This window comes from Catharus ustulatus (genome assembly GCF_009819885.2).
Source record: "Catharus ustulatus isolate bCatUst1 chromosome Z unlocalized genomic scaffold, bCatUst1.pri.v2 scaffold_29_arrow_ctg1, whole genome shotgun sequence".
NCBI lineage: Eukaryota > Metazoa > Chordata > Aves > Passeriformes > Turdidae > Catharus > Catharus ustulatus.
Window position 1 is genome coordinate 6,343,864 of NW_024879446.1, and position 27,272 is coordinate 6,371,135.

General features: G+C 39.0%; 1 protein-coding gene across 2 annotated transcripts in view; it reads right to left on the reverse strand.

Moving 5' to 3' along the window:
- Positions 1–27,272, reverse strand: part of CAMK4 (calcium/calmodulin dependent protein kinase IV) — a 155,978-nt gene that overhangs the window by 29,702 nt on the left and 99,004 nt on the right. For both annotated transcript variants that reach the window (XM_033086618.1, XM_033086619.2), the window contains one exon: positions 25,616–25,688. In XM_033086618.1, coding sequence (XP_032942509.1) covers positions 25,616–25,688 — 73 coding nt within the window. The remainder of the gene's footprint in view (positions 1–25,615; positions 25,689–27,272) is intronic.

The window sequence follows — 27,272 nt, forward strand, 5'->3', positions numbered from 1 at the left end:
TTGATACAGCGGCTTTTTCTTACGTCCATCCAGAACAGCTGTCCACTTGCAGACTAACTGAATTCAGGGAAGAATTAACATACATTTACCATGTTGCTCACACAAGTACTCTGCTTAATTTTCTTTCTTTCTTATTTTGGCTTTTTACTTGCTTGTTTTTTGTTTGCTTGTCTGTTTCTGTTCTGCATGTCTGGGGTATAAAAGACAAAGATGATGCATCTTCTCCTGCAATTGCTCAGACCTTTTATGCAGAGAAATATTCCCACTGCAGTCTCCACGTGGACTGGGCACCACCCCAGTGCCTACCCCCTTCGAGTTGCATGTGGAAAAGGTGAAGAATATATTTTGTTTTGGGAAAACTCAGTCATTTTTGGTGAAATTCAAAAGAAACATTGTAATAGATGCAGGGTAATGCCAGTGGGCTGAGTTTACTGAATAGATGTGACTCAGAGCTGCTGAGGTGCAGTACACTCCTTGTGAAGTGTTAAAAACTCAGGAGAGCTAGACTCCCCCAAAAACAAAACCCTTTTTAAAGCAGAAGCCAAAACCTAGCAGTGCAGTTCCTCCTCGGTACAAACACCTATTTCCTCTACAGTTTTGTCAGTTTAGTTCAACTCACAGAAATTCTCCGCTGAACCTTCTTCACTTAGCAAAGCTCTTACAACCTACCCTCCACAGTGTGCTGAGGTTTCATGGTTTATACGGAGGTCAGAAGACAAAAAGCATCACAGTCACATTACATTCTACCACTTTGTGTGGTAGAGTACTCACTGTCTTCACCACCTTTTACTTTATTGACTACAGTCACATTATAAACAAAAACAAATCCCTAATAAGCAAGAGTTTTTAGTTAACCTCAAGACATGAAAAATATTTAAATAGCATTAGAGATGTAATTATCTTTAAGACCAACCTACAAAAAAGACAACTGCAAAGGTTTTGTAAATACACTGATGTGCCATTGTAAAGTAATGCAACTACAGCAAATTTGAAAAAAGCAGGGAGGACTTTTATAAAATCGAATTTCTACATTTTAGCCAATGGCATAAATCTACAGAAAGGCTTTTATCAACCTGCTAACCTTATATGGAATACAAAATTCAGCAAGACTACTGCAATTCTAGCAAATCTAAAAATTAAGCAGATTCTCTGTTCTGAGTAGGTTATTGAAAAGCAAGTACTGTGTTTGCTAGCCAGTAATCTTTGTTTTTGCTGTTGGGAAATTGAAAATATAATGAAAAGCAATCTAGAATAGATTGAAAGCTGCTGTCAATGATATCTGGAGCTAGCTCAGGTGTCAATAACCTTCATCATGAGAGAGACCTTAAGCAAAGGGAAAACTAGTTCTGGCAGTATTAGGTTTCACTGACTACAGGGATTCACTAGCCGCATATTGGGATTTGGGTTTTCTTTCCTTTTCTTTCCTTGTTACCTGTGGAATTTTTTCTCATGGAGTTACTAAGAGGCACTGATGGCTGGGGGCTTAAGAAATGGGCAAGGGGAATTCCTCTGTTTTTTGGGAGTTTCTCTCAGAGGGATACAGACACCTTGAGATTAGAAGCAGGTAAAGGGGCTGGGGCAGTTGTAGATCTTTTTTGCTCTGGCTCTTTGGCATTGGAGAAGGACGGCCAGGCTGTCGCTTACTTTGGGGAGAATTCACCGGCACCTGAAGGACCTATCACCATCTGCTCATGTGTCCAGGAATCCTGAACTTTGCCTCTCCCTGCCCTGCTCAGAGCCAGGCCCTGCTGGCCCGACACTGCTGTTTGTTCTCTATTGCTCTGGGTTTCTCGACGCGGTACCCGCACCCTCCCGCCTGCCCGGGACATTCTGCAGCTACTGCGGCAGAACTCCTGACACATCTCGTCCACCACCCCCAGGTTTTCACTCATTCCTGCCAGCTGTGGTGGTCACTGCACCAAAGGGGAAAGTGCCTGCAGTGAGAGGACTGGTACTGGGTCCCTGGCTCTGTTTGTAGTTAATGCCCTAGTTATTGTTCTTTGTTTGCCTTGTTATACACACTAGTAAAGAACTGTTATTCCAATCCTCATATCTTTGCCTGACAGTCCCTGAATTTCAAAATTACAGTAATTCGGAGAGAGGGAGGGGGTTTACATTCCTCAATCCAAGGGAGACTCCTGCATTCCCCAGCAGACACCTGTCTTTCAAATCAAGACACCACAGCTCTGGGATACATGTTAGAGGGCCATGATACAATGCCCTAATTAGCCAGAGGTGCACATCTGTTCATTCTACACCAACATATTATAGTTTTCTTGCAAGAAATTGATTTTTTGTATTCTAATCAAAGCACTAAATTTCATTTTGAATAATTTGTCTCCTTTTTAAAACAGGGATATTTAATAAAATAATGTAGATCTTAAATAGGTAAGTTACAGTCTTTATTAAGTGCTCTTGAACAAGCAGATTTTTGTTCTTCCTGTACTGTACACTACAAAATCAGACCATGTCAGGAAGTGTTCCTAGGTGACAATACTCAATTTCTACACTGTTCAAATGTATATAAAAGTCCTGGGTAAATTAGCACTGATCAAAACAGCACCCTGTTTCTCAAGCAAAAGGGCATTTCTATTAGGCCGTTTGAATCTGGCCTTTTTTTTTAAAAGTTGGCACAATTTAATGGCATGGATATTGCCTGTAACAAGCCAGCTGGCATTGCTGACAGCAAATTACTGTTCTGGTAGAGTCAGACTATAAATTGTTTCAAAGGTGAAATTTCAGGGCAATAAATCAAGGAGGATGAAATTTCTCTTGTCCATCCATAAAACTCTGATTCCAAACTATGTATTTAAAAAGTCTATAATTTTTAAAGCATCATTTTATCTATGGGATATTTATAATCCTGCATTTGAATTCTTTTTTATGCATAAATAACACACAGATGCTGGTTTGTGTTAATTTTACTACTTTCCTTGAATGGTTAAGTTTGGCCTACATTGGCATGACATGTTAAGCCTAATATTGACCACACATTTAAGCTGCATAAACCACATTATTTTTAAAAAAAAACCAAAAATTTTACTTTTGATACATACTTTTTACAAAATGTAGTTTTAAACAGCATAGGCCTCAAACAGTACATACATGGAAGTCTCCACTTATTAGTTTGATAAATGTGAACCATCAGCCCGTGCAATATAAAACCCAACCTCAACCTTCCAGGTGTCATTACATTAAACCACAGTGGTGATGTGGCAAACTTAGTCTCACAGAAGTATGACACATGCACTCTTCTATTCTGAAATCAGGAAGGAAAACAAAATATCATTTCTGGCAGCAGCACCATACCTCAGGCATCTCCTTGTTCAAGGTGCACTTGCAGACTTGACCTGACAGCTATCCCCAACCTTCATGTTTTTGCAACACAAAATTTAAAACGAGAAAAAAAAATCTTGTGCTCTATCATGGGCACTCAGTGAAAAAACCCAAACATCTTAATGGGCAGTTACTTAGGATCCCAAAATTCATAATTCATAAGGGATTCATAAGAGCCATTTCCATTCTCGGTTTTAAAGCCTGAATTTTTCTTCAAGTGAAGACATTAGAAATATACATTTCTGTTGTACTTTACAGGATACTAGCAATATTTGCAAGGAAATCGGGTATTAAAAAAGAAATCAAACTCATAACAATTAGCTATGCCTTGAGAATATAAATGGAAGGAGGTACAAAATTTTCATCTGCTAGTAAGAGGTCAGGTTAGCCTGTGGATATCTCTGACACATAGGCAATTGCTTCTATTGAAAACTTTCTCAGATTGCACACTAGTATAATTATCGGTTTTCTGTAAAGGCATATTACGTGCTTGTGCAGACTCTCAAAAGTGGAAGAAAATTTCATGTTCTGCTGGGAATCGTGACAACTTCATCAAGGCACTCCATGTTCACTGTTCAGATACCTGGAATTCTGAAATTCCACATGCCACCCAGAGAAATACCAAATTGTAAACCTGAATTTGCTAGCAGCTCCTCTCTTTTTTTTAGAGAGGTCAGGAACAGATCAAAATGGGATGCTTAAATTTGTCTCACAAAGAAACCTCTCTGTGGTTTTGCTGCTCTAGTCTAGAACTCCAGGCAATGCTGCCAATTTTTAAAATATATCATACGATTGTTTTTTTAATATCCAGAAGGCTACAAATATTTTCCTTTATAAGATCTGTGAATACTGGAAGACACAGTAAGAGATTTAGTTTAAAATTGTAGTTTTGTCACTGAAAGGTTTTCAGAAACATGCTTCCAAATATTTTTCCTCGTTTCTATGTGTATCTCTCTTAATTCCAAATGTTGCTATTATAATGGAGATGTCCATAGGAAACTACAAAAACTAAATTTATGTTAGTGTGCCATTATCTTCCCATTCAGAAAATCCTTAAAAAAAAAATCCTTTTAAAAACCTTACAAATATGAACTAAATTGTTGTGCTGTGTCGTATATTCTACAAAGCCATGGAACTGAGAAAACCATCATATTTTTACTTTACTTTGTGGACAGATTGTATTCCCAATGCAAATAAACCAACCTTTCCCAAACTGCAACCTCCAGAGCTGTTTCTCTAAGAGAATGATGAACTCATATAATCCAAGTGCTTTCCAGGGTGAATAGTGATTAAATATGTCTGAGACCCTCCTGTCACCTCCACCATCTGCGTCGAGGTGTGTAGTCAGAAAGCAGCAGCCTGAGGTGCAAAAGCATCTCAGGTGTTTTACAGGCCACTGGTAATTTTCAATTAGGACTTAGAGCTGGTAAAAGGATCAGCCGCACATGACAAATGGCAAGTAATGCCATGAAATCAGTGTAAATGTTTCTGTTATCATCAAAGAAACCAGAGTGTGTGTGCTAGTTTAGTACTCTGCACTGCACTACTACCACAATTCAAACATCCCTGTATCCTTGATCATTGCTATGGCTCTCAAAGACAATTGAGGTCTTCTGGTTTTAAACTCTGGAATTAAATGTAATCAGCAACACTCAGTCACATGTTATCACTGTGCTCTAAGGGCTGGATATAGGCTGGCAGTACATTTATCTTTTTGTATTTTAATCTAGGTTTGTGTTTTCATATCAAGTATGAGAGACTTAGAGATTAGCATTGAAGTTAAATTTATTCCCATACTAAAAGGACACAACAGGATAATTAAGAATCTAGTCCACAGATTCTTTTTTGCCCAAAATTTTTTTTTTTTTATTAGCCTAGCAATCAGTATGAGATACAAAATGTATTCATTGTTTTAGAGTAAATTCCAGATTGAGGGGATGGTTGTATTAAAAATTTGTGTATAGAAAGTCTTTTACTCAAAATATCAGTAAATAAATCTAAAATACGTAATGAGAATCAGGAATGCCAGCTGGGATAAAAGACTTTTTCTCTCCCATCCCTGAATCTAAACATAAATCCATATAAAAGGAAAAGCTATTTTGGCCTCATTCAAGTAAACAGCTAAATTCCTATTGATCAGAATGAGAAAACAACCTGTCTTGGGTTGCAATGCAGGATGTAATCAAAAGTATGTAATCTATCACCATCTGCTAACAACCAGTTGGGATAGTGTTCTTTATCTTTTCCACGACGCATCCTTCCTCTGGGGAGATATCTTCTGTTAATGGGTCATGGAGTCCCACTGTGTGATTGAGAAAATTACATCATCCCATTGGGAGATGCTCCAGCCAGGGGGAGGAGCCCAGCATTTCCTACCTAGATTAAAGTTGAGATTTGGAACATCACAGCAGCCTTTTTTTTCTACTGGATTCCCAGAGGAAAACCAGATCCTTCTATATCATCATTGGACCTTCAGAGAAAAACTGCACCCTTCTCCAGAATCATTGCTGAAAAACACCCCCCATCTGTCACTCCAAGAAAACTGTAGCCACCAGCTATGCTACCAGCACCCTGACCAACAGTTGTTTTCTAGTTCTATCAGTGGGTTTTTTATATTGCTGTATTTTAATTTTAATTTTCCTAGTAAAGAGCTGTTATTCCTATTCCCATATCTTTGGCAGAAAGCTCCTTATTTTCAAAATTATAATAATTAAAAAGAAGGGAATTTACATTGTCCATTTCAAAGGAGGCTCCTGCCTTCCTTAACAGACATCTGTCTTTCAAACCAAGACACAACTTGACTGAAAAACTGGGAAGAGGTGGTCGAAAATTATATTCATCTTAACACCCTGGCCTTCATAATCTCAATGTTTATAATGCCATCATTTATGTTTTGTTTTTTTTTTCAAATCATAGAGGTTTTTGGCTTGCTATGACCTGGATTATAAATGTGAAATATTATGAAGAAACACAAAAGTAAAAATTCAAAGCCTTTCACAGTTTTGCATGGTATTCTTAAACAAGAGGAACCTGAGTCCCCTCAGCTCTTGCAGGTTACGTTTGAACAATTCCATAAGACTAAAAAGTGCTAAGAGAAGATAAATCAATGTTAATTTTAGCATATTTCAGAACATGGAGTACCACTCTTATCCCAGAACCTCCGCTTATCAAACAACACCTGGACTAGGCCCAATGGCAAGGGTGAATATAAACACCAGCAGTGAATGAGAAAACAACAGCCTGCCTGCAGACGGTTTACGAGGAAAAAATCCTCCTCTTTGGAAGTTTTGATCAGTAAACTTCATGCAACAATTACAGATGAGAGGTTAGTGATACTTCAGTGAGGTATCTAACATTACCTCAATTGTCTTATGGGTGTTGCCATTGGTTACACTGATGGAAACAAAGATCAGTAGAAGAAATGAAAAATAGACAGGAATACAAAGCAAGGAAAGCATTTGGTGTTGAGAAACCTATTCTGGAAAATGAGGGATCAGTGGAGGAGTGGAGAGGCTGTTGTTTGATGAGACAACACCAAATTTGCCCTGTTCAGCAATGCAAAGTAGAGGTTTGAAGGAGGATTTATCCACCCGCTGCAAGTAACTAGCAATAAACATCAGGCAGGGTGGAAGGGACGGCTTAAGCTAAGGCATTCTTGGCACAAAAAACCAACTAGAAAATAGGCATGAATATTTTTAGGCCAGAAATAAAAAAAAAAAGGCTCCTCACTCTGAAAGTCGCAAGTATTCAGGGCAAACTTCCAGGAGGAATGTATGTGGGTCAAACCATGAAACCATGGTGATACTCAGCTGTAAAGAAGACTACATACTATGGTGTTTCTTTCTTCTGTGTTTATACTAAAAGGTGCTTGGTTTGCACGACAAGATTTTGGAAGCGAGGGGACTATAGGGGTGGCTTCTGTGAGAAGCTGCCAAAAGCTTCTCCCCTGTCCAATGGAGCCAATTACAGTTGACTCCAAGACATACCCAAGGCTGACCATCAGCAACAGGGGCAGCAGCTCTGGGATGAGGTATTTAAGAAGGGGAAAAATTTCTCTCACCATAGCAACAGCAAGGAGAGAAGTGAGAATATTTTCCTGTTAGCACACTGTGATTTAATCGATAGTAAATTAAAGCTAATTTCCCAAAGCTGAGTCTGCTTTGCCTGTGATGGAAGTTACTGAGTGATCTTTTCCTGCTCTTTTCTTGACTCACAAGCTTTTTGTTGTTTTTTCCTCCCCTGCCCATTTGAAGAAGGGAGGGATAGAGCTGCTTAGGTGAGGACCTGTCATCCAGCCAGACTCAAGCCCCACATACAGCTTTTGGAATGGTTTTTAGTTGCAGTTTTTGGTGGCTTCTGTGTGTTGTGCTTATTAGCAGAAATAGGATTTGTTGCATAGGGAATCTGACTCCAGATTCCAAATCCTATTTCTTGGGTAAGATGTGGCTGCAAGCATTTGAGCAGCTGGGCTGCAGGAGGACACAGGCTGAAAGTAAGAAGGCCAAAAGGGAAGCAGTGAGACAGGAGTACTTTATTTCATTGATGAACTGGAAATGACAACTACACAACTACACCTGATCTCTGCTTAGTGCTTGCCAGGGTGAGCATCACACTGTGAGTGATCTCTGCTCAGCCAAAGTCCCAGTACACAAAACACTGCAAACAAGTAAGAAGAGATGACTTTTCTGCCTGCTCAGTGATGCACTGGAAGAAGTTCAGTTGAGGAGTGTCTTCTGTCAGGTAAGAACAACTCAAGCTGCTGTCAGAAGGGAACAATTTAATTAGCTGCTTAGCTCCAGTTCAAGGGGGAATGTGGTGCAGGGAGATCTTGTAGCTCTGAAATAGTGATGGAAAGGAAAGGTACTGCTGAAAATTACATCTTTCAGTCTGTGAGGCTCAGATATAATTGGCAAACATATGTTTCACTGACACTTTTGCCAAACACCAAAGATAGCACTGCAGACTACGAAGCTGAGCTTTTACACAGTCGTGTCAATGATGAGGTCTGTTTATATGCATTCTTTTGCTTAGGTTTTTAATGTTTACTTATGTTGATTTTTGGATAATTATCATTCTTCAACTTAGCCCACATAATCCTGCTAATAGATCGCTTATAATCCATCTTTTCTTCTGTTGCTGCTCTTTTTATTTCTCTTTTTAAACCAGTTTCAAGGTACCTTACATTTTTTCTCTCTCCAGTTCTTCATTCCGCAGGGCTCAGTAACTACTGGTATCTTCTTACTCTTTTGAAGGTCTATCCCTCTTCTCTATTATCACACTCCTTGTTTTAGCCTTTCCAACTCCTTCTGCTTAGGTCTCTCATACCTCCTTGCGCTGCTTCTCTCACCCAGATACTTCAAGATCTGTGTTAAGCACCAGCCTATATCCACGTTTATGCAGCTTCCAGCGTCCTGGCAGCATCTCCTCTAGTACACACAGCTCTGGTGTTTTTTCTTCACTAGCAAATATAACCAGTTTCATGAGACCACTCTGGAGATGAACTGCCTTGAGTGTTGGCAGGTCCACAGGAATCTGTAATATACCAACATCCCTCGGAGCTAGTAATCATTCCTGCTACTGGACACCTATACAGAGCTCACAGGTGAGGAGTTATCAGCTGCAAAATGCAAGAGGAAGAGAGATGCTTAGGTGTATTCATACACTACAAGCTGTGCTATGAGTAAATCCAGATGCATGGGTTGAACTCCTGGAGTGATGCCATTTTTGCAACAGACAAATGCAGTCCTTGGGTGCAGCAGGGGAGATATTGTAATGGAGAGAAGTGCTGCTGCACAAGACTGTGGTTTAGACCAGATGCCAAAACAGGCTGATGATGCTACCATGTGCTGTAACATTTAATTTATATAGTGAGACTTTTCTGGACTGGAAAATAAGCAGGGAATTTTGGAGAACATGAAAATTCTCATTTGGCAAAGGAGAATTAATAAGTGAGATGCAATATTTTATACATATTAGGTAATACATGTAAAGATAAGGTCTATCTGAGTGATCAACAGAATTTGTTTAATTTTGAATTATTTTACCTTGAACATGGGTGACTGAAATATGAGTGAGACTGGAATTTTCCCAGAATAGGTTGCAATCAGATTCAGACCTCGCAATAAGAAATTTATTAAACCTGAAGTCCATGTTCTTAAGAGCAGAGATTAAACATATGGGCTTATTTGGCTTAACAATAGTTGTAGGCTGTGAGAGGAAGCAAATGCTGTTTGTCAAGACAAGAGAATGGACAAGATGGAAAGAGAAATGACAACTCACAGCTGTTAATTAATCACTGAGATCAAAGGAGGTTTCCAACAGGAATGCAGTAGCAAAAAGCTGACTGGTCTCATGATTATGGCTCTGTGAGAAGATATATCTATGATGGCAACACCAAAAAACCTAGAACTTATGGAGACAATGGAAACAAAAAGCTGAATTTCAGATTGGAGTACCCTTCTAAGGGTCCAAAAGTAAGCACACCTGTGAAGTCAGGGATGCTTTTTCCAAACTGTGGAGTCAACAAGACCAAATTTAATGACTCTGCTTACTCCACTGCCTTCAGTGCAGCATTGATGATCTGAGTTATGAAAGCAAAGGGAAAGGTCATGCAATAATATATACTGTGACTTCAGGAAAGTATTACATTATTGTTGCTTTCTACTGGAATGCCTTTTATTAAAAAAAAAAACAACTGAAAAAAAGAAGTAAAATTATTTCAGCTGAGGCTTTATTTGCTTTTATTTTGCTGGTGAAAGGGCATATAAGTTTGTATTTCCCTATTTCCCTATTCAGACATACTCCTTCCCTTTGTCTTGCCTGCATGAAATCAAGAAGGAATAATTCTGGAGGTATGATTACTCACTGTGAACTAAACATGAAAAAGTGAGTTAATAACATCCCTAGAAAAAGTGTGATTTAAAATTTTTTTTTCTTTTTTCTTTTTTTTTTTTTTTTTTTTTATTTTAAACACTTGCAAATACCAAAGTATTCTAAAATTCAGGACGGGACTTGACCTGACTTGACCTGAAATCTATAGTGTAAAGGGCTTCAGTCTTTGGGGCAGTTCTACCTGCTTCACCGGAGGCTACACACACCAATTCTTAGAGACTGAATATACTTCTCTGTAGTGAACAGCTAAATATGAGAATCTGTAAAGTCTCAGTCCTTTCCCCAAGACAAAGCACATCTTTTCAAGAGAAATGCCAAAAATTAGGAACCCTAAAAAATTAAAAAGCCACCTCAAATGCTAAAAAGAGGCTTTCATTTTGGCAACCAAGACAACTGGTTTTTTGTAAATGGTTGAAGGCCACTATTTCTTTTTTTCCAGCTACATCTGCAGACACCATTTCCTTTGCTTTAAGAACTCCTTCTTCTCTAGGCAAATCCTGGATAAAAAGCTGCTGTTGCAATAGCGGCTGAAGGCAGAAATACATAGGTTTCTCTTCTCCTTTTCCAACAATCAACAAGGCACAGCTGAGGCTCCAAGCAACCCTCCCTGACACAAGCTAGGCAGGATGCATTGCTGCTGTTAACAATTGCTGGACTCTCCTTCTGGAGAGGGCTAAACCACCTCAGACAGACCCAGACAAAAGAGGGCAGTGGGATGCTGTAGAGAATCTGCTTAGTGACACCTCATTTTTGCGACAAAGGTGTGCATATCCTTTTTGTAGAGTGGTGTATTTTCCAGCCTCAGAAAGTGAAACCCAGCATAGCCTCAGCTTTTTTTACCCAGATTTAATGCCAGTTTTATTCCAGTGTCTCTATGTTGCATCTCACAGTGCATCCTTTTTTCTACTCCTCTTTATGTTGAAATCAGGTAAGGAAGCTAAATAAAAGTCAAACAATGTTTTAAATATTTATTTCTAAAATTCTATTGTAGTTGGCTACATTTATTTTGTGTGCAGAATTCTTTGGTCTGAGCGGACTTATTTGAAATACAATTCACAGCTATACCACTAAATCACATTAAAGAGTTTTCTAAGTTAATTAAAACCTGAGTTCTTTACTTTCAAAGTGTTGATTCTTCAAGAACAGAAAAAAACCACTACAGTTATCAACAATATCTGCAGACAAATTACAGTAATTTCATGAGTATAAGGCACACTGGAGTATAAGCCACAGTTCTGGGTGTCGGCAACTTTTTATTCTTTGTCCATACATAAGCTGCACCGGATTACAAACCACACTTTTTATTGCAGCGAGGATCCGCGTGCAACAAAGTAACAGAATCGCAGGATTACAGGGTTTACTGGCTCGGCTCGGGGCCAAGAGGGCTCAGCTCAGCACTGTCCCGCCACCAGGCTGAGCGGGCTCCGGCTCAGCTTGCGGTTGCTGCAGGCTCGCGCTTCCGGGTTGGCAAATTTCTGAACGTCATCTATATATTGGCCACTCCGGAGTATAAGCCGCACTTCCCATTTCGGACCAGAATTTTAGTCAAAATGGTGTGGTGTATAATCATGAAATTACCGTAATCTACCTGTTAAACTGAATACACTACTTATTAGAACGAACACTCAATTATTGTTTGTTAGCCATGTTTCCCTGGACACTCCCCCAAAATTAACACAAAATGCAAGGAAACAGCAGAGGAAGATTTATGGCAGATTACAAGGATGAATGTCCACATCAAGTACAAAGTGCCTTTCTAAATGGTTAAAATACAATGATGCTTCTGAATGGAAATGCAATGGCACTCAGAAATTCATTTCTGCCTAAGTGGAGTGCCTGTCATATTTACTACTTTGTTTAAAGAAACAGACTCTTTAAAATTCTGTGGCTTGAACTGGACACTTAAATAATTCTCAGTAGTGAGGCTCTCCATTCAAAGCAAATATCACCAGGGGTAGAAGTCAACCAGGGACTGAACCACGTGAAACTGAGTAAACCCATGCAAATCAGAAAAAAAAGGGAAGATCTAATCTCTCACTTTACAAAACATAACTTTCCCCCTAAGTTAGAAAGGATGTAAATGATATTTTCCTGACACAGATAATAAGAAAAGAGGATTTCAGAACTATCTCACCATGTTCACTGGTCATATTATAAATCATTACTTAGTAGAATCAGCTGTTCATTCTGGAAAGGTTCCATATGTCCATGCCATTACGGAAACAGCAGTCCTTTAATCTAATTATCATGAAATGTTATGTACAATAACCTCCCTTGCCAAATATTGCAAAAATCTTACTTGGATATTTCACTTTTTTGTATTTGGAAGAAATTTTACACATTTAGGTTTGAAATTAAGAGTAAATAAAAATTGATAGCAGACGAAGAAACTACAGCATGCCAGATGCTACAGCTTATTCTCAGATCTCATGTGATTAGTTGCTGTGCAAATTTAAATAACCTTAGGGGCATTGGAAGGGAAGGACAACAGGCATAAAGCTACATTCAGTTTTGTTTCAGCAGATAACTTTGCATCCAGGAAGGGGCTCCTGTCTTCTTTTTAGGTGTTGATGATGCTGGCAAGCAAAGCAAAGCAGAGCAAAATAGAAAAGCAATGGTGAAAGCAGTGGCAAAAGCACTAACTCTCCCCAATACATACTCTTACACGGGATTTTTCCAACAAGCTAACACATAAACTCTGACCACTACTTCTTATTAGAATTCTAATTTCTTAACATGCTAGAATACGTATAAACTGCTTACACAATTTATTTTGTTTTATTTGAAAAATGTAAGCAATATTTTTAGTGGAACTCTGTTCTGTCTAAGCACTGGCTTTCAACGAACTTCTGGAGCCTTTACTGAAAACATTAGTAGTTTTTTAACCTTCACTAGAACTTGTTCTTCTACTCTGGCATTTAAAACTTTCACTCATTAAAAGCACTGCAGTTCACACTAAACTTACTGACTTACTTATGCTAAAACTTAAACTTACACGTCTACTTTATGTGTGAGTAGTTTAACATACTTTAATCTATTTAAAGACTTTAATTCAATTCCTGCACTCCGATTTCTCCCTGAAGAATTCAGAAAAACTCTTGTCTCACTGACTCCAACATCTCCCCTTCCTCTGGAAACCATAAAGGTAGATTGTTAGTGTTTGAAAACAATAACCCAGTGAATTACCTATTTTCTTTTGCTTAGTTGTGCCTTACCATATTAAATAATTTAATTTTCTTTGCCTAGGTCACAGATATCAGTTTTGTGTCTTTAGGCATATCAATCAAATTGAAAACTGACAGAAAGCTATGAACTGGTCCATGACTTCTCATTATTTAGATACATTAGTCTCTATTTCATGCAGAAAGCAAACAATTCTAAGAAAAAATAAAGAGAAAAGGCCATAGAATATAAAGTCCAGGAAGAGCCATAAGTAAAGTAGTAATGTAGTAAGGGATGAATAATTTACTCTGAAGAGCCACGTGCTGTGCTGTGCTGTGCCATTCTGTGTAACATCAAACATGCAGAGTGACAGCATTTCATGAACCTTTACTTTCAACACATTAAGGCTTCTGGAGAAGACAGTGTCATCTGAGTTACAGACCTAAACTCAGCCACCTCTGGAATTTGTTTTTTGGGGAATCTGGCATAAGCTGGAGCATGGGGAGCTGTGCAGCCCAGGGCTATGTCTCGCACGTCTAGGTGGTAGTGGAGACACAGAGTCGAGGCCACCCTGCCGATGCCAGGCTGCTGCCCATCACCTCCAAAGCTTGATGTGTAATGTGAGCCACAGAGCACAGGTGCACCATGGAACAGTCCCAATGTGTGATCCTGAGCTCAGATTACTGGGTTACCTGCAACAGACCTCCAATGCTTTGCTGGCTATTTCAATTTCTATTTACCAACCAGTTCTCCAGCAGCAATGTTAACCCAACTATATAACTGTTCTGCTTGTCTTATCCAATACTTTGGAAAATATCCTTGTTGTGTTATTTAAACAGTTATTTCTTCATTATCATTAAAACACAACTATGAAAATCTATTGTGCATTCCTGAAACACATGCTCAAAGATCTACCGGACATAACTGCTTTGGTCTGCTACTTCCTTCGGATTAGCAGAGATGGAAAAATGCAGCAGGTCTGGAAAGGAAGAAGGTCTGTACCTAACTAAATAGGGGATCCTTTGCAGAATCCAACTCTGAAATTAAGCTTAGGAAAGTGGCATCTGGAACACCTCCATTGATAACACTAATGACACTCAGCATAGGAGGCATCCTGCAGTCTCACATGGAAACAATTGCAAAAACATGCAGGGCTGGAAATGGTTATTTTATATACAAGTGACATAGTGGATGTTATCTTTGCTGCAAATTTCTGTGGCCACGCAGATATTTAAAAGCAAAGTATATCAGATTTTGTCTTTGAGCTGTTTTCTCTACATGTTACCAGACTTTTCTTCACACTATCTGATTAGAGTATTCAAAGCTTATTAGAGATTGAAGCTTTAATTTTATTTGTGGATTTATTAATTCAATTTTTGACAGGTTTGCCCTTCTAGACAACCATATGTTCAAAATTATTGCAAGGAGGACTTATGCTTTCACAGAAAACCATATGAATCCTTCAAAATAATGAGATAACCTCTGATTTGTTAAGAGTGTTTTGTCTGAAACTACATTGTTCAGCAAAAACCCCTGGCATTGGTTCATCTGTTTGATTTACCAATAGGCATGAGAACAGCAGAATATTTAATTTATAAAATAAATACCAAATCTGGGTATAGAGTAAATGGCACCAACCTATTGAACCATTTGGAGGGTGGGAATTGTGGAAAGCACCCAACACGAAGGGGAACCACCCCTCCTTCACTACCTGCAGGGGAGAAAAAGATGCTGGTAGACCCTGTGCTTCTCTGTACCAGCACCTGCTTTGGCAGGAGCAGGCCAGGAACCTCCCTCAGCTCCTGTACATGGTGGTGGCACCCCTGTAAATCTGATGAAGAAGTAGAAGACCCTCTCTGGGAAGGTGTCTGCACCAAGCAATTCTCATTCCTCACTAGGCAGGGAGCTGTGGTTGCTGTGGTACAGTAATTTCATGAATACAAGCCGCACCATTTTGACGAAGATTTTTCTCCCAAACCGGAAATGCGGCTTATATTCAGGAGCGGCTAATATGTGAATAATTTTCTGACATTTACAACCTCAGAAGTGCCAGCCAGGATGCCGAGCCAAGCACCTGCCAGTAAAAGCCGGCATTTCATGATTGTTACAAATTGTTACTCTGTTGCGCCATGGGTGGAGCCTGGCTCCCTGCAGGCAGCACGGGGGATGGGGAGAGAGGCGGGAGAGCTCTCTCCTTCCCTCCTCTGCCGCAGCCCAGGGGAGAGACAGGGTGCCCCGTGCCGCCATTGCTGCGGCTCGGGGAGGCAGCGGGGGCCCCGTGCTGCCATCGCCGTGGCTCGGGGGGAGGCGGGGGCCCCGTGCTGCCATTGCTGCGGCTCGGGGAGGAGGTGGGGGCCCCGTGCCGCCATTGCCGTGGCTCGGGGAGGAGGTGGGGTGCTCTGTCCCCGCCCACCTCCGCGGGAGCGGGGGGGGCTCCATCCCTGCCTACCTCCACGGGGTAGCGCCGGGCCAGGGCGAGCAAGCCCAGAGGTGGTGGCCGGCTCCGAGCGGCCCCGCTGAGCAGCAGTGCCGAGCTGGGCCACCTGGCCCCGTCTGCAGCCCCGAGCGGGCCGAGCCTGCACAGCCCGAACCGAGCCAGTAAATCCCGCCCTGCCGCGGTTCTGTTACTATTTGGCAACTTTGTTGCACGCGGGTCCTCGCTGCAAACGACAGAGCGGCTTATACTCAGGTGCTGCTTATTTATGGACAAAAAACGACATATTTGCCCACACTCAGAGATGCGGCTTATACTCAGTGCGGCTTGTATTCGTGAAATTACTGTATCATGTCTGCCTGCAGCTGTGAACCAGCACTTGCTTGCTTGTTGATCCTCCCTACTTTGGATTTCCAATGAAAAACAAAATCAGAGGGAGGGTCTCAGAAGCAAAAGCTAGGATTGAGATTAATAAAATACAGGAGGTAAACCCTGATTGCACAGATCTCCTCTTCAGGGCATCTACTACATTATTTTTGTCTTCTACCCTTTCGTTCTTTAGGAAGATGTCAATCTTCTACCTCCAACTAATAATTTTTCAGACTACTGAATAATTATAAATAAATTTTGTAAGAAACTAACATGTTACCAAACATCTCTCTCAGCAGGTAGAAAAAATTAAGCAGCCAACAGAACAGATCTTTTTAGTCCTTTCATCAAGGAAATGCAACAAGATGCTCATTCCAGAAAACATCTGAATGCTCATGTAGTGGTCAGACTAAGAACACTTTAATGAAGCATCCTCTCAGATTTCAGAAAGAAAGAGCTCTTATATATGCGAGACATGGAGCTGTCAAATTTCTCTTTCCTGAGTTTGTTCAATTATTCATCCTTCCAGACAGCCACAAGAGCAAAATTATGCCAGGCTAGTTGTGTCTGCACAGAAAACCATGTTGCATTTTTTGCTGGCACTGATGTTCCATACCACATATTATCGAATCTTTATGGAATTTTAGATTAAATCTTGATTTTTAAATTAAGGACATACTTTTAACCAATTTTATTGCATGCCTTTTCAAGAACCTTATAAAAAAAAAAATCCATCATTGTGTCACACAGAAAGATATAAGAACCCCAGTGTAGCAGGCACAGTCAAATGAAAGGAAAAGCAACAATTTATAGCCCTGATAAATTATTATACTTACCTCTACAGTTGTTAGATTTTGCTCACTAAATTTCAATTCATAATAACCACATTTTATTGCCATAAAGTATGATAATAATTACGAAATATGATCATATTTTATATACAGGAAACCACAATGGTAAAACAAAATAACTTTAAAACACAAGAAATAAAAGATTCATAGGTTTACTTCCTGACAGACAGCATTTGGAATTTCTGTTATTGCTGCTCATCAGGTGGACTCAGCTGAGCAGAGTGTTTGGAAAAGCACATTTCAATAATGAATTATACTTGTTTGTTAACACTTCAGTTGCTGCCCATTCTTACTATTGCACAAGAACTTGTGTCATAAAATACAACAAAATCCTCACATATAGCACTGTACACCAAACAGTCAAATTTGTCAATGTCCAGAAAGGGAACTACCATTGACTGTCTTCTTCATTCAGGCACAACCTAACATAGCTCCTGAAAAAATCCCTGATCACCCACTACCTGAACCAAGGAGACACCCTGTTTCTCATCAATACCCAATCTCAGTATTTATAGCTCATGAAGTAAATTCATGCACTCAAATCTTATGAAGTGGTAAATGTGGGGTGGTGTTGACTGCTGAAAACATTGGCTTCAATATTCACCGCTGCTAGGGTTTGGATCTTCCAACATGGAAGTCTGTGTAAAGCCCAACTGAAAAGAAGAAATGCGTGAAATGTAAAGTCTAGGCTCTCCCTGGATTTGTTGATAGAAACAATAAAAGTGGAGGTAAAAGTATTCAGAAAGTATTCTTCACATGCCAGTAAAAAAGTGTGATATAATGTAAACAAGTCATTCAAAGACATAAAAATCATCAGGAAATAGTAGATGAAAAAGGAGAAAACTAGATTCATTACAAGTCCCAAAACATCCAGAGTTGCTGATACTTAAGAGGATCAGTTAGGAATCTTGAGAGATTAAATGAGGAGTCTTGATTCACTCATGCTATCAGGGTCACAGAAATGCAGCCACCAAACTGAAACAATAACTGATAAATTTTTCATAGTCTATTTAAGAGGGATCAGTGTCAGTCAATCTTAGTTTATGACAACTCCTTGGCATGTCAGGAATCTCTCTCAAAAAGAGCAGAAATTCTTTTACCGTTTTTTCAAATCAGAGACATGGGGCTTCTGGTAAGTTTCCATACAACTTAATGAAAAAAATGCAATTTTGCAAACAGTTGTTCTGCTGAGAGGCTGCTAAACAATGGTCTTTCTTTTCATAGGTTCCCTTGTAATTTACTCCTGAAATCAATGTCTCTTTATTCCTTACCACCATTACTGATCCATGAATAGCAAGACAGAAGGAGACAAGCCTGTCTTTGCTTAGTCCTAGAGGCACAGTTTGCATTGGAAACAGAAAAATACAGTCCTGGGAGTCTAGGTAAAAGTGTTTTCTTAGGCTTCAGTAGATCTTTTTGGAGATAAAGAAGTGAATTCTACAAAGGTGTTTCTATTTTAATGTAACATTGAACCAGATGCCTTTCAGTTCTTACTGGAATACTGTAATGTGTCCACACTTCTATCATGTTATCAAGGCTGCACAGTTTGCATGAAGGGCAGCAGTTACCTGGTGGCACTTTTGCAGTGTCAGTGAACAATTCTCCTCTATCTTTTGATGTACAGCTGGGTGTTTTTTTACTTTGGTATTTCCTCTTGGGCATTCCTGATACCTCCTCAGCCTTCATCAATTCTTCCTAACTCTTTCTGTAGCATCCAGCTGCTAATCTTTAACTGTTTCTATAGAGTATGTGAAGATCTCAGGACACTTTAGAAGCTTCTCTAACTCAGAAGCCTTCATAGTCCTGCCAAGCTCATATAGCAACATGTACTTTTGGAGAGGCAAAGTGTACAGTCTGTCCCATAGGAACAGGTACTTCAGTGCCCTGTCCCTGCAAAACAGTTTGAAAAATGCAAATGGTAATTGTAAGTATTTTAATAAAAGGACTACTAGCAGTTTAAGGTCAGAGAGAAATGCAGTCTTTTTCCTCTGTTTGTGGTTATTAATTGCTGTGTTGTGCTGGCTAACATTAGAAGAGCAACGTGTGGTTGGCTAAAGACAAGACTCAGACTCTCACAGAGCTGCTTTCCTATACTATTTCCCCTTGAAAGGGGATGGCCAGGTCGTCACCAAACAATGCCTGAAGAATCAGTGAATCAGACAGATAGACCCAGCCTTTGGATGTGGTCAGCACTCTCTTCACAACACTTTCAACAATCCATCTTACAAATGAAGGTGCAGGAAAATTGCTCATCTCCTTAAGATGAATTGGGCAAAGGTCAAATTCTTTGCGCCCCAGGCAGTTCTTAGACAGCAATTCTAATTTCCCTGCAACTGTAGGTCGCTTGGATTATGTATCAGCTACTGACTCAAACATCATTTGGCATTGTATTTGTGGTGTGCTGAGAGTTAAGTGTTAATTAGTCACTTTCATTGCCACTTCCAAATATTTTCCAGAATTAATACTGAAATGATGTGTTTCCAAAACAAGAGAAGGACAGCTTACTTAGATGAAAGCATAATGTAAACCAGTAACAATTTGGCAAACATGACCCTGACTTTTTGCTGCACTGGACATTAGCTGTAATACAGCAAATCTGCTTGGTACATTTCCTCTATTAGTGATAATAGCAATTACAATACCCTCATTTCCTCATTGCAGACGGTAGCATTGCTAAGCTCTTTTGACCGTCACTCTTCCTCAGTATGTGTGTTGCAAGAGGAACCTTGTACTTAGTTGAAAACAGATTTTAATTTGTTTTAAAAAAATAATTCTGAATCAAGGTACTGATAAATCAGGTTAGTGTGATAATAAGTCCAAGTCTGTTAGCCTCTCCACAATTTAAGTACATCAATTACAAGGAAAATGTAGTTTAAAATCAGGTTTCAACAAACATGAAAAACAATCAAATATAAGCTTGCAAAATAATGAACACTCTCATTAAGAACGCCTTCACTCTCTAAGCAGATTATCCTGTGTATGGAACCATTACTGAACATTGCTTCAGAGACAGCACATTTGAAACAAAAATTCTCTCCCAGGCAGTGGCAGCATTTCAATCGGTCTCTTACATAACTTGACAGTTTACCTACTTCCTTATTTGCTCTTAGTAGAAGTGTAACAGAACTGTTTCCCAGGGGACTGATGAAGCCCCTGTTAAAATGTTGTCACCAAATGGAAGAAAAGGCCAAGACAATTTCCCAGCTTCCATAGAATCATCTCTGTACATGATGTGTTAAACCACCCCTCTCCAAGAGGATTCATCTTCAAGCCTCACAAATCTTGAAGAAAGAAACGTTTTGTGCCAAGATTAGACCAAATAGAAATTTTTTTTAATTTAATAAAAACGCAACAACAGTGCTGCAGGATGGACAGATGCTGATATTTCTTACTACAAGTCATTAACATGTATCCCATGCCTATGGCAATACTCCCAGTTCAGGGAGGAACGAATGTAATTGACCAGCAAAACACTTCTTGATACCCATCCAACCATCAGTCCTTGCCTGCCTTGACTGCATTATAAGATACAATGCAAGCACACAATGGATTCTCCCTTTATTTCATTCTTCCTCTGTGTCTGACACTCTACCTTGATATACAGGGTTTATTGTGCATGTGAGGCATGTTTTATTACAGAAATACTTTTTAGAAACATTGCTAGAATGGCTTTATTCTGCAGTCTAATACTACTAGTATTAAAGTAGTATTTACAGTATTTCAAGAGGCTGTGAACCTGTAAAAAGAGAAAGACCACACTCTACAACACAGCATCATAATCCTCAGCACATTCCATGTCTTATAGTATCAAGAATTGGTCCTTAGTAACTACCACATAGTTAAAGATGCACTCAATCTGGCCTACACCTGCAAGCTTCTGAAATTCCACTTTTAAGCAAACATACAGAAAACTTGTCTAAAGAATTTTCCATTTGTCCTTCCTTCCCATCAGAAATGCAGGAGTTGGTGGGTAGTCTTAGATCAGAACAGTGGTTGTTTCTTGAGTTCCTCTTTATGGATAAAAACACTTATGCCAGAAACAGACTCAGAAAGCCACTCTCTACTACCGGAGGGAGGATGGAAAACACTCAGGATTCATTAGTGAATGAGAAGAAATCTGAAGGTACAAATGCCTCTTCTATTGAAATGAAAATCCTCTGCAAAATCTTCTAAACAGAGGGAGTCCACGTTCTTCAATATCTTCAATCAAGCATAGGATTTTTCTTCCTACATAAAGTATTCACAAATTTTGCTACTATTTTAGACAAGTCTTTATCCTCTGTTGTAATACCCAGGATTCCCTGCCATTCTCTTCTGTGAATTTTGACTTCATTTTCTACAGAACTGAGCTCTGGGTTTCTTCCCAATTCTTATCCTTCTTCTTTTTTTTTTTTTTTTTTTTTTTTTTTTTTTTTGTGGTGAGCCTTTTTAGGCTTTGTTGAGTATATATTGATAATTCACCTTGTTCAAAATTTCAGAAATAATTGCACCTCAATTAAGTTCACCTTGTAGCTGATGGCTAAAACTAAAATGCATTCATTATTTCGCTCCAGCAAGAACTAATTCAATGACTGTGTAATAAAAAAATGAAACCTCTCCATAATCTTTATCTCTTCTACGATTTTCTTAGAATGCCAACCCCCGCAAATATCTAAATCAATTCTGTTATTTGTCCTGTCTTTAGAAGTCTGATTAGCTCATTTGGCCGAAGCTCTAATCGTCAGACACACCAAAGCCTCAGAGTTTGCAAATGTGCTTGCAAGCTGCATGTTCATAAGTAGGTTCTTACCTACTAACATACAGTTCATTACGGGACAGATCAAAATTCCCTGAAATTAACAGAAACCCTTAATCTACATTTTCTTTCTAAAACCTGCAAGTTGCTTAAGTGCCCTCAGGCTTTGCCACCATACCCAGCAGTTCACAATGCTCTCTGTGAATTTAAGATGACAAGGAACAGAACAGAAGTGCACATCTATAATGAAGATTGAAGCAGTAGAAAATCTAAATTAAAAAATTGAAACTGAGTGAGTCCCACATAAAACTTCTGGAAAATTTTCCTATCTAGACAAGGTTATGGGCAATCTAAGAAAAGAAATTATTGTAAAATTTGATGAGAATTTAATTTAGACACTTATATATATATATATATAGCATGCATACTAGTACCTCCCCTAAATACCTAAATTGTTATACTTAATTTCAAATTTAAATATATTTAAAAGAGTAATTTAACCCTCAAGCAAAAAGTTATCCCTTTGACACTAATACAGAGTAGGTAAGAAGTAACAGAATTTATTTTTAGTGATAAATGCTCTTAAAATACACATTAAAAAAAATCAGTTTATTTTTATAAAGTTTGACCAGCTGAAAAACAGATATGTGTTTTTCTGTTAAGGAAATGTGCAATATTTGTTGTGACCAATCTTTCAAGGACAACAGTAATTTCACGACCATAAGGCGCACCGGACTATAAGGTGTACCTCCAGGAGCCGGCAAAATTTCACAACTTTGTACATTATATAGGCACACCCAATTATAGGGCTCACTTTTTTTTTCAGCGAGGATCTGCCCCCAGCTCCCCCCGCGCGGTTGCTGGCCAAGGCCCCGCCTCAACCTGGCAGCCATGGGGCCCCAGGCCTGCCTGCACCCGGCAGGAGGGGTGCTGCGGGCCCACAGGCCCTCCTCTACCTGGCTGCCATGGCAACGTGGCCCCATGGGCCCGTCTCCACCCGGCTGCCATGGCCATGCCGGCTCCCCTCACAGCTTGTGGCTCACACTTCCGTGTTGGCAGATTTCCAAACTTTGTCCATTATATTAGGCACACCAGACTATAAGGCGCACTTTCGGGTTTGGGCCAAAATTTTAGTCAATAGACTGCGCCTTATAGTTGTGAAATTACTGTACTTGGATTCCAAAATATCAAGAACTCATTCTGCAAGATACCCAGAAGTTTTGGCTTCAGGATATGTGCACATAGAAATTCATTCATTATTTAAAAAAAAAAAAAAAAAAAAAAAAAAATAAGAATAAGTATGCTGGAATAAGTATGCAAGAAGACCACACTGCATCCAACTCAGTCCTTGAGAGGAGAGAAATTATAATAGTGTGCCAGAAAGACTACCCTCAAATGCCTCCTCTTTAGGCATGAAACTCATTCATGGAATCATGAGATTCTCTCTCATCTCCCTGTGCTGTCAGATAGTAACAATACCTCTCTATGTGCTTTGAACAGTGCAGCAGAAGAGCTAAAGGGATGATCATTGGTTTGACCTAGTTTTGTACAAGCCTTTTTCCTTATGAATGAAGCTATCTCCCAGCTTGAAGAACAATGAAAGAATAAAGGAACAGGCAAAAATGCAGAGGAGAGGAAAAAAATGTAATGTATTCCCACTAAGGGCAAATAGAGTCACCAGCTGGGAACTCCAGATCAGATGCAAACAGCAGAAAGGAAAATCATGAAAAAAGGCAAAATGAATGTGGAGGTCTAGAAAACATTAGTGGGTTTTTTAATTTTTCTGATTTTGGGATGCCAGATGCCAGATACATTTATGATCGTTTGTTACATGAAGATTCAGATTAATCTCCTGTGTGTTACTCTGGTTGCTTGATTAATTCTTGGTAAGCCAGTTAGAGCTGGGCTTACAGGTATTCAGCTATTAGAGGAACCAGACAGACCTGGAAGCTTTATCGATTAGTCTGTTATTTAGTCCATTTGCTGTAACAATTTCAAAGGAATTGAATAAAAAATGCTTATGTGCTTTTAACTCTACACTTCTCATTAAATTCTTTAGAAGTGTCTCATAAAAACCTTTGCCATATGAAGACATAATACCTCTTCATGTTAATGATCCACTGTAAGGACAGGTCCATGACTATGGCAACAGTCCTGAACAGGGGCCTTAGAAAACATTTAGTTCAAGAGAGGTCAGCAGCAGGAAGGCTGGATGCTGCATTTTCAAAGAGCAATTTATAAAAATCATGTAGGATAAAAAGCTTTTGTGGTGCCAGAAAGGTATTCATTGGCATTGCCTATTGTACAAATTGTACAAATATTTGGTTTTAAGAATGATCTATGGATACATTATCTTTTATTTTGAAAATATTATTCTACTGTAGCAACATTTTCCAGTTTCTAACAATAACTCCTTTCCTGCTCACAAGCACCATTCTGTCAAGTTCATAGCCCCAATCTATCAGAGTACTTCAGTAGGGCTGCAAAGATCCCAGCCTGGGAAGTGCCATTTCCACAGCTTTTCCAGCTTTGCCTTATAAGAGCGGAAGTCAATACAGTTCATCATAGTTAGGGATCTAGTACAAGGAATCATAGAAATCCTAATTATTGCTTATATAAAAATGAGCTATTCAGTTTTCATACATCACTGTTTGTTGACTTCAGCAAAGCTATTACAACTTACAGAAGCTGAAGATTTTTCTCTTGTTTCTGGATTTAAGATAAAGAGCTTAAACACCTTCTGAGTTTCAGCAAAACTTAATCATAATTTTTTTTGTAGAAGAATGTTAAATAATGTACAGTCATCTTAACTGAAAGAAAAAAAAATAGAGCCAATTTTAACAGTTTATACAAACACATGTACTGTGAAATACATAATTTGGATATCTCCCTATGAGAGTGACATCATAGACATCAGATAATTCAGAAGGGACCATGAAGTGAGCATGCATGGTCTTGCAGTATGTGCAGTTGGTGTTGTAAACACCAGTTCTCACATCTTATTTAGTATGAACAAAATCACCAATAGTACCACTAGGGGTGTTTCACACTGAGGTATTTTGTTATCATCCCAGGTAAACATGCCCAGATTGGTTTGCTCCTTCTCATGAACAGAATTACTGCTGTAACCAGTAATCTCCTTGTCTCTAGATACCTTCCACAGAAGCAAGTCATCTCCACCAGTCCTTTTCTGGGGACAGCTCCTTTGACACTGAATCTCCATGGATGGCCTGTACAGAACTGGCCTCACCACTAACACCTTTCAAACGAGTTCTGCAGGTTGATCTCTCTTTTTCCTTGTCCAACATGTCCCCTGTCTTCTGTACCGGAAGTGAACAGCACTAACACATACACTGGACATGGGACAAATTAATTTCTTAAATATTTCGTCAGCATCTGATTGCTGCTTCAGAGAATGTCTGGTGTGACATCAGAAGGAAGAGCTACAAGAGACTAAGTAGTACAGAAAATTTATTGAAATACTGTATGTAGACACTAGAAGCCTTCCTCAAGAATCTGTACACCTTTCTCTAAGTGATTGAATGTGAAATTGTGGTAGAAAAAACTCCAGTGTTTGAAAAGCACAAAGCATATAGAGGAAGAAAGTGTATTAGAAACTGCACAAGTTTCTGGCAACACATATTATTCTGCTCTCTCTTAACCATACTGTCATTCTGACTGAAGTCAGAATTCTTCAGTGACACTGATTATCTTAAAAATTATCAATATGGAAGTAATTGTAGGAGGTAATTTGTGCACACTTCCTCTTTCACACACAAGCATTTATTGAGCCACTGTGGATCAGGTGCTGAGCATGAGATACCAGATAATACTCACAGAAACTGCCTCCAGGATTTGTTTGACAGCATCTGCAGCATCTCGTTCACTGTAGTACCCTTTTTCCACAATCCTACAGAAAAAAGCAACGCAATTAAGCATTAAGGTGAATAAACAGTGAAGGAACATGCTTCTTTTCAAAACTGAGATAGCAAGCAATCAAATTTAAATATGACAATAAATTAATAAATTTTTAAAAAGCAATACATTTAAATAGTGGAGTCCCCCAAGACTAGAAAACAACCCTTTTGCAACTTAAGTTACCTTTCTTTGATTTTCAGTTAAATGAAAGACAGGAGGTAAAATGTCAGCTGGATAAGATGCTCATAATGTATGTACATATTCAGTTCAAAGTTTTTGAAACTTTCTGACAATCAAGAAATCTGAATTACCGAGAGATTAAACTATTCAACATTTAGGAACTGATTTTTCACTTTTATATTTAACTTAAATCCATCCTTCCAAGTTAGTTAGTTAGTTAGATAGATAGTAAGTTACAGAACAAAAGCACTATGCTATGCATACACAGATCTGAATTATTCAAGAGAAAAGGTTGGTGTAAAAGTTTACTGGTTTCAAATTATCCCTCAAATGTGATGGTCTGAACCACTGTATTTTTTTCTGCCATCAGTAGAAAACTGGGGATGCTACATGCATAGAAACACAGGTTTTTTTACAATTAAAGCTACCTTTTTCTTTCAAAAAAAGCTACTTTTTCTTACAGTCAGCAGTAGGCACAGATTTGGACAACGACATACAAGCAGTTAACAAAAGAAGAATCTATCCTTTAGATATCCTAATACTATATTTAAATAGACACTCAAAGTCTTTCTACTAATGTTTTCAACCGAGCATAGTATTTGTGACCTACAATAATTGTCCCTTAGAGAGTAACCTTAAAGGTTAGATTTTTTGATCTGAAGTCTTGATATTTTTACTGTATTAATTTTTCAAAGCCCAAGAAAACATAGACAGATGTTGTCTAGAATCAGAACCTGTGGTACCTACAAGACATTTGATAAAACTATGTTTTGCAAGCAGACAAGCCAGTTTTATAAAACGATATCCTAAAATTCCCATGAAGCAGTACAGCAAGGAACCTTTAATGTCTGAAGTCACTGGAAATACCTTCTACCCAAAGGTCCATAAAAGGGCTCTGCTGGTGGCAGGAATGATATCTTTCTTTCTCCCCACTGCTCCTGCTTTGCAGGAACTTTTTATAACTTCCTTTTACTGAAATAACAGGGTCAAGTTAAGCAACCATCAATGCAGCTCCTCACAGCTACACAGAACTGCAGCAAAGATGTGACTAACACACATATGAAAAGCATTACTTTACACTCACTAGAAGATCAAGCCATTAGAAGTAAGAAACAAAGCAAAGATAGCACTCCACCAGAAACAGGGATATTCCCAACCAGCTGCAATTACTTTACAGCGATTGTGTTCACAGAGAATTGAGTCTATTCATGTGGCAGCAATAACAGCAAGTAATCCCTCTCAAGCAGCTCTTCTATTTCTTTTTATTTCATTGCTGCATAGTTGCTTGCGATTATTTCTAGAAGGTTGTTTGGTTTGGGCTCTTTGGGTTTTTTGGCAACCCTTTAGCTGTCATGCCACATGCACTGTTTAACACCTTTATTTTTTTTGTGCCTTC